The sequence below is a fragment of the Halichondria panicea genome, chromosome 1, assembly GCF_963675165.1.
Source record: "Halichondria panicea chromosome 1, odHalPani1.1, whole genome shotgun sequence".
NCBI classification, from domain to species: Eukaryota; Metazoa; Porifera; class Demospongiae; order Suberitida; family Halichondriidae; genus Halichondria; species Halichondria panicea.
In genome coordinates this window covers 3,128,286-3,142,068 of record NC_087377.1, presented here as the reverse complement: position 1 = coordinate 3,142,068, position 13,783 = coordinate 3,128,286, and the positions used below count along the sequence as shown (strand labels likewise).

The 13,783-nt window shown below is 41.1% G+C and overlaps 3 protein-coding genes across 3 annotated transcripts; 1 reads left to right on the top strand and 2 right to left on the bottom strand.

The window, feature by feature from the left end:
- Positions 1-251: 251 nt before the first annotated feature.
- LOC135334049 (histone acetyltransferase p300-like) lies at positions 252-4,281 on the bottom strand. Its single transcript, XM_064529090.1, has 6 exons — positions 4,264-4,281; positions 3,448-3,678; positions 3,246-3,338; positions 2,934-2,996; positions 862-2,085; positions 252-543 (listed from the first exon to the last, which is right to left on the bottom strand). The coding sequence occupies exons 1-6, from the start codon at positions 4,264-4,266 to the stop codon at positions 337-339; spliced, it is 1,821 nt and encodes a 606-aa protein (XP_064385160.1). The 5' UTR covers positions 4,267-4,281; the 3' UTR covers positions 252-336.
- A 2,534-nt stretch (positions 4,282-6,815) lies between these two features.
- Positions 6,816-11,303, bottom strand: LOC135334039 (histone acetyltransferase p300-like). The gene is made up of 7 exons (XM_064529078.1): positions 11,151-11,303; positions 10,753-10,842; positions 10,401-10,631; positions 10,199-10,291; positions 9,879-9,941; positions 7,802-9,019; positions 6,816-7,227 (listed from the first exon to the last, which is right to left on the bottom strand). The coding sequence occupies exons 1-7, from the start codon at positions 11,301-11,303 to the stop codon at positions 7,018-7,020; spliced, it is 2,058 nt and encodes a 685-aa protein (XP_064385148.1). The 3' UTR covers positions 6,816-7,017.
- Positions 11,304-11,420: 117 nt separating this feature from the next.
- LOC135334060 (uncharacterized) lies at positions 11,421-13,751 on the top strand. The gene is made up of 4 exons (XM_064529099.1): positions 11,421-11,663; positions 11,910-12,218; positions 12,564-13,369; positions 13,595-13,751. The coding sequence occupies exons 1-3, from the start codon at positions 11,535-11,537 to the stop codon at positions 13,335-13,337; spliced, it is 1,212 nt and encodes a 403-aa protein (XP_064385169.1). The 5' UTR covers positions 11,421-11,534; the 3' UTR covers positions 13,338-13,369; positions 13,595-13,751.
- Positions 13,752-13,783: the final 32 nt, after the last annotated feature.

The window sequence follows — 13,783 nt, the reverse complement described above, 5'->3', positions numbered from 1 at the left end:
CTTCTGAAAAGGCTTCCAATTAATAACTAGAGAACGAAGATTTATTTTGCAAATTCCCGAATTGAAATCCAAGAGAACATGACTAGAAGCCTATAGAATCGAAACTCTTACTTGCCACTTCATTGATCCTTCAGCAGCTGTAGCAGCCTGCACACACACACAAACACACCATAGATGAACACACTACCGTATACCTCGCTTGCGGGCATAATTAATGCTTTATGTATTCTCTATACACATTTTACATCATGTAAGTTCACATGGAAAATTTACAGTATACATTAGAAATACAACTCGATTGAATACAGAAACTGCACGAACACAAATAATTAACAGTCATTTTTTTATTGAACGTTTTCGAGGGATTGGCTTATGTGGTGTGAGCGGAATGTCATCACCAGCTCCTCTGCTCACCAGATCCCTCCTCTCCTGTCCATACGGTGAATCCTTGGTATCAGCTCCTGTCCACTCAGCAGGAGGGGACGTCTTCTCCAAGCTGTGCTGTTGAGAGAATGGTTCAGTACCACTAGCCATCCTGTGATTCTGCATTGGAATGGGAAACAGTCAAACAGAGGAACAGCCATTTTTAGCACCAAAACCTCTATTGTTCAATTCGATTAAGTGACCAAGAGCAATGTGTATAATATTATTAACATAATTATCATTATAACAGGGTGTGAAGAATAGACGCTAAATGTACACAAACATGATCTGCGTACATACAACTATGAAAATGTGTGCAACAATTGAAACACACAATAGCACCGTCAATCCTGCATGTACACCTGACCGGTTGCATATACTACTATACTAACATCAGGGCAAATTGAGATGCATTTAAGTATTACTAAACGCACTCACCCATTTTTGTACTCTCTCCTCTCTATCGCCAAGGCAACAGCGAACGTGGGCCCCGCATTTCTGCGTCTCATCATATCTGAAGTTCTTCTTGCATACCGGACACACAAGGTTTGGATCGAATGGAGCATGTTCGTTGGTATCCCGACTCCGACTGTCCTTACCATCCAGTCCATCAAGCATGTAGGAACTGCTTGTAGCTACAATATGCGATGGTGGAAGATCAGAAATAGTTACGTTCTCTGGTCGATCACCAATTTTTTGTAAAGCCGCAGCTTTGCTCTCACAGTAGCCTGCAGTGTTTCTATGTTCGGCTCTCGCAGGTTTTGGTGGAAGTGGTGGTGTTGCAATCTCTTCGCGGTGAGGGGTAGAGTATTGTAGCTGTCTGGATTGGAAGTTTCCAGTAGGCTTTGGAGGCAGAGCTGGTAAAATTTGATCTCGGTCAGAGTTTATATGCCGGGGGTAGTCATAGTTTTGCCTTTGCTTTGGGGGTAGTGATGGAGGTTGAGAGGGGCTTTGTGTTTGAGGTTGCTCAAACTTTGTACGGGTATTTGGTGATGGAATGCCAGCTCCGCCTGGATGACTCAAATGAAGTGGTAAATTTCGGTACAAAGTCTGTGCTCCTTGCTGATGTGGGTTTACGTGATAATTGGTAGCGATGTTGGATTGTTGTTGAGGCATGGGCACATTTGATGCATTGTACGCCCACTGAGGTTGTCTGCGCTCGTTATACGGACTCTCATCGAAGCTGCCACTGAAGACTGGAGAATCGTTTCTCTCTAGGGTAGCATCAGCATGAGGTGATGGGGTACTGGGTGACAAATTGCCGTAACTGTTAGTCGATTGTTGTCCAGCGTACATGTTCGAAGGGCGTGCTGACGATGCAATGGGGGAGGTGGGATGATTATATTGTCCGAGCATGTAGTGGTTAGGCACGCCCCCCTCAGTGTGCATAAGCCCCGGGTCTATTGCTCGAATAGGAGGCCCATCTTCACTCTCAAAAGGATTGTAAACTGGCCGTTGATCTTGTAGGCCTGGGAACATTTCGGAACAGAGCATTGGAATGGGCTTATCCCGGACCGGGAATTGGACACCGTGGTACACAGGTATGTTCTCCCCACCGATATTGGCAAGCATGACAGGTCTGCCACCGCATACAGCTGGTCTCGAAGGCAAGTGCCCGTTTGATCGGGAGAGCCAAACATCGTTGTGAGAACTTCTCACTATCTGCAAAAAAGAGAAAATTTATTTGCGAACATCAAACATAATAATGCGAACTTTACAAGGAGGGTTGATCAATTACACACGATCCTTGCCAGAGCGCAGTTAGTTAAATCGCAAAGCGGAAATTTTTTTGCTGTGATTTACCTTAATTGCAAAAGTTTTTCAGCCCGCAAAAGAACGTAATATTTTCACAAGGATAGATTTGTCTGTGATCACTGTTTAGCTCAATTTGCTGCAATTCTGCTAAAGTTGTGAAATTAATGTTATTCATAACTCGCAAGTGGTTTTTTAATTGCAATTCCTAAAATTATCTGTGAGTACAACATTTTTGCTCTCATTCGAAGACCCGCGAAAATAATTATGTCAACTTAAGCTAGGTACAGGAATATCAAAGACTATAATAGTGCATGCTTGACGATATACCAGGAGTACGTAGGTGGGAATCATTTACTGTACACACCATTGTACTTTATTTATACATTGAAAGCTGTAATTGACACTACTAAAATGACATTCGTTTGTGGTATTTCCTTTTAATAAATTACACAGCGCTTAATTATTACAATATTGTGCATGGCCTATTAATGTCATTAACGACAGGTATCTCCCTGGGGTGGTCTACCACTATTGCATCAACCAGCAAGTCACAAGGTTGTTTGTGTATGGTATGGTGAAACTACTAATCTATGGTGGAACTGTCACAAGGTTGTTTGTGTACACAGGTACGACAACCATAATCTAGGTCATGTGAAAGTTGTGGGTAAAAGCATCAAAACACATCTGTACCTAGTGGTTAAAAACACAGCTCTAAGTTTTCGTGGTGGTACTGCACCTAATATAATCAGTTATACCTGCTGTCGTAGTTGGTCCCTCTCCTGCTCCAGTGCGTGAGCGTACTCTTCCTGCTGCTTTTGCTGTGAGGATATATAGGGGTACGTTATATCATTATTCTAAGTTGAACAAGAAAAGCTATATATACACAGGTGTCGGTCGATCAGCGTGCGTTTGTTGCAAGGTATAGAAAGTATTGTACATATTCTAACAGGTGAATGGTTAGTGGTCTTTGTTGGTTATTGTTTACACTGGTGATAAATACAATGTACAGTTCAATTAGTGCCATACGGTATTGGATAGATTTGCGCTTACTATAAATTATAACTTACACGGCATTTTAGCTCATTCAGCTCAATGGATTCAGCCAGAGCTCGTTCCAACTGCCTCTGTAACTGCTGGACCCGATCCTCCAGTTGATGGACCTGAGTGTGCACAATCCAAGTGAGTAGAAAAGTTAAGTTTGGATAACAAGCGATATCAACTTCATACTTAAAATAATGTGTAAATTAAGCACTTAATTAATTTACTAACATGATTTGTTAGTTCTCTGCACTTCTGGTCAGAAGCAGTGGAGTTTTCAGGTGATCTGTTTCCTCCATTCGTGTTTGACCGATTGGTCGAGTCACTCCTTACGAGCCTCTGTTTGAGTTGTCTATTCTCCGCTTCAGCTTTTTCCATAGCTTTCTTGAAATTGTCCTTTGCCCCATGAGCTGAGGCTCTGTTGTTTCTCTCCCTCAGAAAATCTTCTTTGTAAGTGTCAGCCTGCAAATAATTACCGTGTGAATTACAATAAGAAAAGTTATTTTTTAAAGGCAATGCATTAATTCCAAGGTTAATTTTTTTTCCATGTAATGACAAAGTGAATGAGGGCAAAGTGGGGGCAGAATAAATTAAGATAAAAATATATTAAAAATGACTAATTGAGTCCATCTAGAGCAGGAGGCAGAGTGGGGGCTCTGTGAATCAGCATAGACGCATTGCCCTACCACAAAGCCAAGCTGACTCTGCCGAAGAGGTGTTTAGTTGTATCCGTATCTCGGTCGGCACCTGATCGGAGACGAAGGTTAACCCTTTACGCAGATGTAATGAGATGCTCTTGCCTGATCACTCTGACTAGTATGTGATGTAAGTAAGTAGAAAGCTTGCCAGCCTAGTTTTTTTTTTTTTTTATTTATTTTCTATTTTATTTTAAACAAATTTATGCATACAGCAAAGGTAACAGAAAATAGCAGAATAGTAGCTAATCCAAATCAGTTACCTATAATTATACACAAAAACAATACACAACAACCTACAACAGAACATGTAAATTACACTTATAAGTAACAAAGAATGCAAAAGATATACCATCTGTGTCAAAACGTAGTTTATTCCAGGCTGTTATAGTGTTTGCGAAGAATGAAAATTTGAAATTATTAGATGACGCGAATGGGACCGAAAGCTGTGTAGTGTTCAAATGTCTTAATTGATAAAGCTGGACTCTAATGGTGAACGGAAGATTCGGATAGGATATGTCCCCTGGTATAATCTTGAAGAGTAGGCAGAGTCTGACTATGCTCCGACGCATAGCTAGCGTTTTTATGTTGCACATGGTTAGCAGTGTATCATAATTCTCATCCCATTTCTTGGTGCACACTTTTAGGGCAAACTTCTGGGTGTCCTCCAGTAACTTGATGTCCTTAGCCAAGTGGGGACTCCAGACAGCAGAGGCGTATTCTAAATGAGTGATTTGTATAATTTTGAGGTAGAGTCAGGTTTCGAGTATTTGTAAAAGCTCCTGTGGAGCATGCCAATAAGTTTTCTCGATTTATTGCATGTAGAAGTAATATATAGTTTTAAGAGTCAGGTAAGTAGACTCTTCATTGTCTGCCGTATAGACTCTATATAGCTAGCTACTTGCACATGTCTGCAGTAGACTCTAGCTAGCTACATGTAGGCCCTGGCAAATTATGCTCCTTTTTCTGCCTATTATGCTTTTGAGCATGCACTGGCTGTCCAAAATTCAGCCTATTATGCTCGTCAAAAGAACCCATTATGCCCCATATTGACGTCATAAATAATCTTTTTTCAGCAGTAGTAACAACTCTTGTTGTATTGTATATTTCAATACAACAAGAGATAATTTAATTTGTAACATAACTGAAACTGAAGATTCTTCTAGATGTAAAAGAGGCATTTAAAAGAGAAAAAACACGTTCAGCAGCAGAGGAACGTTGCATTTGCACCAAACTGACCAAATTTTAACTCTATTATACCCCAATTATGCCAGGCCTATTATGCCCCAAATTAATAGCTACATGCACAATGACTGAATTAATTATGTACAGTAACACTGAGCTATAGATTTAGTATGAATTTAACATTATCATTTTTTAAGGTGTGTTAATTCAGCCAGTCACCTAACTCCTACTTATACTCCCCAATTTATTGTCCTGAGGTTATTTGGCTCTACTGAAACACGCCGAGCCACTTTTCTGACTTTCTGAGAGCCATGATTCGAGAACGGGAACTGGAATAATTTTGTTCAGTCCTGGTCTATATAGAGACAAGCAAGTATCAGCCAATAAGTTATGTTGAAATACTCAAGTTACTCTAATCGACTGGAACTTACTGAGAAACTTTTCTGACTTTCCGAGAGCAGTGATTCGTTAACGAGAACCCTGAAAAATAATATATTCAGTGCTGGTCTAGGCATACATGCAGATATCAGCCAGTATATGCTCAAGTTTACAATTCTGAGGTTACTTTAATCAACTGGAACTTGCTGAGCAACTTTTCTGACTTTCTGAGAGCTGTGGTTCGTTAACGGAAACCCATGCAGAAAATATATTTAGTGCTGGTCTTATAGACAAGCAGGTATCAGACAATACGTTGATACACTCTTCTGAGGTTACTTTAATCGATTGGGAACTTGCTGAAAATTTGTTCAGACTTTCCGAGAGCAGTGCTTCGTAAACGAAAACCCAGAAAATAGATTTAGTGCTGGTCTTAGACAAGCAGGTATAGTAGCCAATACGTTGATACACTCTTCTGAGGTTACTTTTATCAACTGGGAACTTGCTGATAAACTTTTCAGACTTTCCGAGAGCTGTGGTTCGTAAACAGAAACCCAGAAAATATATTCAGTGCTGGTCTTAGACAAGCAGGTAGCAGCCAATACGTTGATACACTCTTCTGAGGTTACTTTGATCGACTGGGAACTTGCTGAAAAATTTTCATGATGCCTGATATACATGATTGCTTTGAATTTCTCTTTTAGGCCCCCTACGAGAAAAATAAGCAGATATAGGGATCATTATATACTTTCTTGAGCGCCAACTCGCCTCCAACCAGAGGGTGTGACGTCACACACTGCATTTACCTAGCATGATCACGTGGGGCGTTGCCTATCTCTTTCTTTCTTGTATCTATGCCTCAATTAAGTCATTATTGCTGATGTCAGCTATTATTTGAGGTCAAAGAGTCCTTCTTTTTGCTGACACAGCATTGTCCCATATCGTTCTGAAATAGTCATTCTATTTGTCATATCTTGTTTTTAATAGGATATGACATCATCAAAATAATGGGATAATGAGTAATGAAGGCCTCCCTCCCTCATCGGGGTCAAGCTAGTATTCTCATCTGAAATAGTGGCCTAATTATTAAAATCTAGATCTACGTAAGGCCACTCCAAGTGACACTCTGGTTTCTGGTCCTAAAGTTTTTCTAATTGCATGCGGGCGGGCGGCTTTTCTCATTATGTCATTATCAATTTCACCTTATGAACTCATTATTTTGCAAATGAATATCATTATCACACTATTTTGTACCGTATGGACCATTGTGCGCATGCGTAGTAGAAATAATGAGAATAAAATCTGATGCGGGCGGTGGACCAGAAACCAGAGTATCACTTGGAGTGGCCTAATTAACATTCATGAAGAAAATTTGGAATACAAAAATTGAATTGAACACAAATAAAGCACACAATAAACACTGGGAACCGTAAAAACGCTGGGAACAGTATATAGTATATACAGAACAATAGGAACAGTATGAATGGTATATAGCTGTTGATTTGCATATTTTGTGAAGATTTACATGAAGTAGTAACCACGACCATTATTTTCTTATAGAACGTTTTCGAGGGATTGGTGTTGGTGGTGAAGGGAGAATGTCATCACCAGCTCCTCTGCTCACCAGGTTCCTCTTCTCCTGTCCAGGTGGCCGTGAATCCTCGGTATCAGATCGTGTCCGCTCAGCAGTAGAGGACGTCTTATTCAAGCTATGCTGTTGAGAGAATGGTTCTGTGCCACTAGCCATCCTGTGATTCTGTGGAAACAGAGGAACAGTCAATTCTTTAAAAATTCCAATTTTAGCATCAGAGAACTCTAATAAATCACATGTATGGCCTATTAATTATACCAGGCAATGTGTACATTTGAGCTGGCATGTGACATAACAGAATTAACGCCTAAGAAAAGAAATAAACGTTAAACATAATGTACACAAACATGACCTGCGTACAAACAACTCAAATTGAGATCTTTTTCAGTTACACTTCATCTTATTATATCTTATTAGCCCTCTAATACGGTATGATAATTATCATACGGTCAACTTTAATGGGGAGAGGGGTTGGGATCATCATTCCCTTAATTGGATCCAACCGATGTAAGTATTATCAAGCTAGGGCGTATATATAAAAAGAGAGGGCATGAAAACAGCTTGCGAGCAAAAACTATAAAGTGAGCAGTGGAAAAGTACGGTAATATCAGTGATAGTATATCCGGTCTGTGGCTTTAGTTTTTGCTTGCAGATAGTTGATGTATATAATATAGTTAGTTGCATCTATACTAGCTCTCACTCTTTTTATACGCAACTTCTTACTACGAAACGCACTCACCCATTCTTGTACTCTTTCCTCTCTATCTCCAAGGCAACGGCGAATGTGGGTTCTACATTTCTGCGTCTCATCATATCTAAACTTCTTCTTGCATACCGGACACACAAGGTTTGGATCGAATGGAGCATGTTCGTTGGTATCCCGACTCCGACTGTCCTTACCATCCAGCCCATCAAGCATGTAGGAACTGCTTGTAGCTACAATATGCGATGGTGGAAGATCAGAAATAGTTACGTTCTCTGGTTGATCACCGATTGTTTGTAAAGCCGCAGCTTTGCTCTCACAGTAGCCTGCAGTGTTTCTTTGTTCGGCTCTCGCAGGTTTAGGTGGAAGTGGTGGTGTTGCAATCTCTTCGCGGTGAGGGGTAGAGTATTGTAGCTGTCTGGATTGGAAATTTCCATTAGGTTTTGGAGGTAGAGCTGGTAAAATTTGATCTCGGTCAGAGTTCATATGCCGGGGGTAGTCATAGTTTTGCCTTTGCTTTGGGGGTAGTGATGGAGGTTGAGAGGGGCTTTGTGTTTGAGGTTGCTCAAATCTTTTACGGGTATTTGGTGATGGAATGCCAGCTCCGCCTGGATGACTCAAATGAAGTGGTAAATTTCGATACAAAGTCTGTGCTCCTTGCTGATGTGGGTTTACGTGATAATTGGTAGGGATGTTGGGTTGTTGTTGAGGCATGGGCACATTTGATGCATTGTACTGAGGTTGTCTGCGCTCGTTACACGGACTCTCATCAAAACTGCCACTAAAGACTGGAGAATCGTTTCTCTCTAGGGCAGCATCAGTGTGAGGTGATGGGGTACTGGGTGACAAATTACCGTAACTGTTAGTCGATTGTTGTCCAGCGTACATGTTCGAAGGGCGTGCTGACGATGCAATGGGGGAGGTGGGATGATTATATTGTCCGAGCATGTAGTGGTTAGGCACGCCCCCCTCAGTGTGCATAAGCCCCGGGTCTATTGCTCGAATAGGAGGTCCATCTTCACTCTCAAAAGGATTGAAAACTGGCCGTTGATCTTGTAAGCCTGGGAACATTTCGGAACAATGCATTGGAATGGGCTTATCCCGGACCGGGAATTGGACACCGTGGTACACAGGTATGTTCTCTCCACCGATATTGGTAAGCATGACAGGTCTGCCACCGCGTACAGCTGGTCTCAAAGGCAAGTGCCCGTTTGATCGGGAGAGCCAAACATCGTTGTGAGAACTTCTCACTATCTGCAGAAAAGAGAAAATTTAAACCTTAATTGTTTGCAAACATCAAACATAATAATGCGAACTTTACAAGGGTTGATCAATTACACACGATCCTTGCCAGAGTGCAGTTAGTTAAATCGCAAAGCGGCAATTTTTTTGCTGTGATTTAGCTCAATTGCAAAAGTTTTTCAACCCGCAAAAGAACGTAATATTTTCACAAGGATAGATTTGTCTGTGATTTCACTGTTTAGCTCAATTTGCTGCAATTCTGCTAAAATTGTGAAATTAATGTTATTCATAACTCGCAAGTGGTTTTTTAATTGCAATTCCTAAAATTATCTGTGAGTACAACATTTTTGCTCTCATTCGAAGACCCGCGAAAATAATTATGTCAACTTAAGCTAGGTACAGGAATATCAAAGACTATAATAGTGCATGCTTGACGATATACCAGGAGTACGTAGGTGGGAATCATTTACTGTACACACCATTGTACTTTATTTATACATTGAAAGCTGTAATTGACACTACTAAAATGACATTCGTTTGTGGTATTTCCTTTTCAATAAATTACACAGCACTTAATTATTACAATATTGTGCATGGGCCATTAATGTCATTAACGACAGGTATCTCCCTGGGGTGGTCTACCACTATTGCATCAACCAGCAAGTCACAAGGTTGTTTGTGTATGGTATGGTGAAACTACTAATCTATGGTGGAACTGTCACAAGGTTGTTTGTGTACACAGGTACGACAACCATAATCTAGGTCATGTGAAAGTTGTGGGTAAAAGCATCAAAACACATCTGTACCTAGTGGTTAAAAACACAGCTCTAAGTTTTCGTGGTGGTACTGCACCTAATATAATCAGTTATACCTGCTGTCGTAGTTGGTCCCTCTCCTGCTCCAGTGCGTGAGCGTACTCTTCCTGCTGCTTTTGCTGTGAGGATATATAGGGGTACGTTATATCATTATTCTAAGTTGAACAAGAAAAGCTATATTATATACACAGGTGTCGGTCGATCAGCGTGCATTTGTTGCAAGGTACAGTATAGAAAGTATTGTACATATTCTAACAGGTGAATGGTTAGTGGTCTTTGTTGGTTATTGTTTACACTGGTGATAAATACAATGTACAGTTCAATTGGTGCCATACGGTATTGGATAGATTTGCGCTTACTATAAATTATAACTTACACGGCATTTTAGCTCATTCAGCTCAATGGATTCAGCCAGAGCTCGTTCCAACTGCCTCTGTAACTGCTGGACCACCTCCTCCAGTTGATGGACCTGAGTGTGCACAACCCAAGTGAGTATAAAAGTTAAGTTTGGATAACAAGCGATATCAACTTCATACTTAAAATAATGTGTAAATTAAGCACTTAATTAATTTACTAACATGATTTCTTAGTTCTCTGCACTTCTGGTCAGAAGCAGTGGAGTTTTCAGGTGATCTGTTTCCTCCATTCGTGTTTGACCGATTGGTCGAGTCACTCCTTACGAGTCTCTGTTTGAGTTGTCTATTCTCCGCTTCAGTTTTTTCCATAGCTTTCTTGAAATCGTCCTTTGCCCCATGAGCTGAGGCTCTGTCGTTTCTCTCCCTCAGAAAATCTTCTTTGTAAGTGTCAGCCTGCAATAATTACCGTGTGAATTACAATAAGAAAAGTTATTTTTTATAATCACGCAAAATAATGGTGCAGTTCAAGTTGAGATTTCCAAATGTATAAACGGGGCAAGAAAAAAGTGCTTACTGCAATTTGGAGCACTCTAAGCTGTTCTTTCAGGTCTGCCACTTGTTGTTTGAGAGTATCATCTCCCAGCACCAGCACGAAGCCTTTGTCCTGCATACACGTACACAAGTGTACATTGTTGAGTGCAAGCATGCATTGTCTTGTCTTAGCAAGCTTGCTACATTTTGTATGCTCACGGTATTTGCTGCTAAAAAGCTGCAAACGCTCTAGCAATTCTATACAAACATTGTAATTATAATCATGCAGTATAAATATCAGTACTGTACTGAATAGCTACAAGCAATTAATATGCGCATACTTCACAAGAAATGTGCAGTTGCAATTAAAAAAGATCAAGGAGTCTTACGAATGGTAAGAGTTGTCACTATAAAGAAAGATCACTTTAATTAATTACCTACCTCTACAATACTCAAGTGGTCTTTCAATGTGTCCCTCTCCTTGGCAAGTGCAGCAACCAGTTCCCTGATTCTCTGGTCCCTCTCAACGCTCGGCTTGGTTTTCAGGATGTCTTCTAATCCATCCACCTGGCCCGGATTACGACATTCAGCCATGTCCTTGTATAGACGATGATCTAGTCTAAGTTTGCACACAAATACCTCTTGAAAGAAGTGATTTTTGTGTCGCAAACAAGCAATTTACAGCAATTAGAAACCATACTACGCACGATAAAACGGGGGATTCCCCGGGAAAACCCCAAATCATACACTTACTTATGGGCCAGACTAAATAAAACATTGACTGCAAGCGCTTGTTACCCAATCTTGTTCTTGAATAAAAAAAACATGGCACAGAATGCTGTATTCAGAGAGCAGGTGAGAGCGCTCATCCACGAGGAGGTAGACGGATGGGAGGACCAAGTGCTGGACACAGTGACTCAGCTGGAGAATGAACTGGAGGTCTCTAAACTCCAGGTCAGTTTACTAGATATGGCTTTGATAATAAGTAACTGTGACTGAAATAAAGGGCTGCTACGTATATGTGATACCATAATTATATGACAGGCAATATTGCTGTAATCTAGACGAAATGTTCCGGATGGGGGCGTTATATAATTATCTTTAGATGTTTGCTGGTAGCCAGCCGCTACATGTACGTACGTATGCTGTGTGTACTTGAAGCTGCAATTTCTCTTATGTTAATATTCACCGTACGTACAGGCTACTGTCTACAAACAAGATTTTGAGAGGGAACGCAAGGACAGAGAAGAGGCCCATGGAAGACACCAGACGGACGTGAACCACTTGACCCAACAGTTGGACCAGTTCATGCTGGACGCCACAACAGGAAATCAGTGTGTGCAATGCAACCAACAATTGGCTGAATGGAAGAAATTGGAGGCCGTCAAAAACCAAGAGATTTGTCAGCTGAGGGAGGAGTTGCGGGCACTGTCTTGGAGCAAACAAAACGCTGATAAGGAACTGACTAAACTGAGAGACGCCATAGCCAGAATGAAGCAAATACAAAATGTAAGGCTCTCCATAAATAAAACTTGATATGATTATTGTAGGTGCATGCATGGTTGTGCGCCTTTGTAGCCTAGGAGTTATTATAGAACAGATTTGGCGTTCTAAATTTGATTGTAACCTAGGGCGTATAAAAGATGAATATAAAGGAGAAGAGGGCAACAGCTTGCGAGCAAAAACTTTATAAGTGGGCAGTGGAAACGTATAATAGATTTTTGTTTACAGTACATACTATTAGTATATTCGGTCTGTGGCTTTGGTTTTGGTTTTTGCTCATGTAGGGTTGATAGTCAGTTACATGCCCTCTTCTCCCCTTAGTATGACTTGCTTCCTCTCTCCCACTTGCAGAGTTCACAGCGAAGGCATCAAAGTGGCTACCATCAATCAGACTATCGACAATCATCGCATTATGATCAAAATCCGAGATCAAGTGATCCAAGAGCGGTAAATTCAGATTCTCCCCCTCAACAACAAGATGGCCGTCTTGAAGCTAACTGGACTCCCCCCATTGTTAGAGCGAACTATATCCGACAATTCCCATCTCCAGCAGCTTATACTACACCACAGGCCGGTCAGCAAGCACAACTCAGGCAGGTGGAGTCCGGAGACTATTCTAGTAATAACCCTCGGAATATCGGCACTCACAAACAGATGCGAGATCCGCAAACTTTCGATGGAAATTTACGAAATGTTGAGCCACTTCTCAATCAACGAATTTCCGATACCACCGTTTCCCATGCCTCAAGTAGATATGGAATCACTGCTACTCGTAGCTTTAGTCATTCCCCACCAAACCAACGAGTATTGGAACACCATCCTACAATTCAGCAGCCAGCTCGAAACGATTACAGTAGACAATTTGAGGGATCTTGCACGCCCGCTTCGAATGTTCCAGCTCCTGCTAATTCAGTGCATAATCAACAACAGAGAGTGTCACCGCCTCCTCCTGGTGCAGTGGTTCCTTGTCGAAGCTCTCCAACACCTACCACTGCAGCATCAAACCATTTGAACCCTTCCTCTCCACATGCTGCTGGTTCGTATCAGCTCCAAGATGATGATGCTCCCCACCCTGTGCATACTGAGCTGTACCAGAACTTCCCTGGAGAACCTACTGTTAGTTAGCAGAGAGTCAGCAGAGAGTCGCTCATTAATGGGTAAGTGCATGTGTCTGTATATATTCGGTGTTATTTTGATAGCCTTCTAATCCTTGATGCATTGTACGGATTTTGAAAAATATCAACCGTACTCCAATGTTATTGTCTGTCAAGCATTTTCCTTAGGTTAGGTGTTATTAGGCAAGTGTTATGTCATTAGCAAGGTAGCAAATATGATGTAGTGTTTAAATAATTAATGTGTCTCCCTCCCTCGACCTCATGCAGGACTGGTCATGGATGAAGCAAAACAAAAGACTCACCATGCTGTGCACTACTAACACTTAATCCTCGTTTACATTTTGTGCAATGTACATAATGTGTGAAAATCATAATCCTGGTTATGCATAGCAAAGTTGTATTTCTGGTAAAGATCGCTACAGAGATAATTAACTTACATGACTGTACTAAATTGAA

Bases quoted from the DNA above. Each gene is read 5' to 3' on its own strand.
- LOC135334049 (XM_064529090.1), bottom strand. The intron at 3,339-3,447 runs GTTAGTAAATTA...GTGCACACTCAG, and splicing joins GCAGAGAACTAACAAATCAT to GTCCATCAACTGGAGGATCG. The intron at 2,997-3,245 runs GTAAGTTATAAT...ATATCCTCACAG, and splicing joins TGAATGAGCTAAAATGCCGT to CAAAAGCAGCAGGAAGAGTA.
- LOC135334039 (XM_064529078.1), bottom strand. From the start codon at position 11,303: ATGGCTGAATGTCGTAATCCGGGCCAGGTGGATGGATTAGAAGACATC. The intron at 10,843-11,150 runs GTAGGTAATTAA...ACGTGTATGCAG, and splicing joins ACCACTTGAGTATTGTAGAG to GACAAAGGCTTCGTGCTGGT. The intron at 10,632-10,752 runs GTAAGCACTTTT...TAATTATTGCAG, and splicing joins TTAGAGTGCTCCAAATTGCA to GCTGACACTTACAAAGAAGA.
- LOC135334060 (XM_064529099.1), top strand. From the start codon at position 11,535: ATGGCACAGAATGCTGTATTCAGAGAGCAGGTGAGAGCGCTCATCCAC. The intron at 11,664-11,909 runs GTCAGTTTACTA...CCGTACGTACAG, and splicing joins TGGAGGTCTCTAAACTCCAG to GCTACTGTCTACAAACAAGA. The intron at 12,219-12,563 runs GTAAGGCTCTCC...TCCCACTTGCAG, and splicing joins GAATGAAGCAAATACAAAAT to AGTTCACAGCGAAGGCATCA.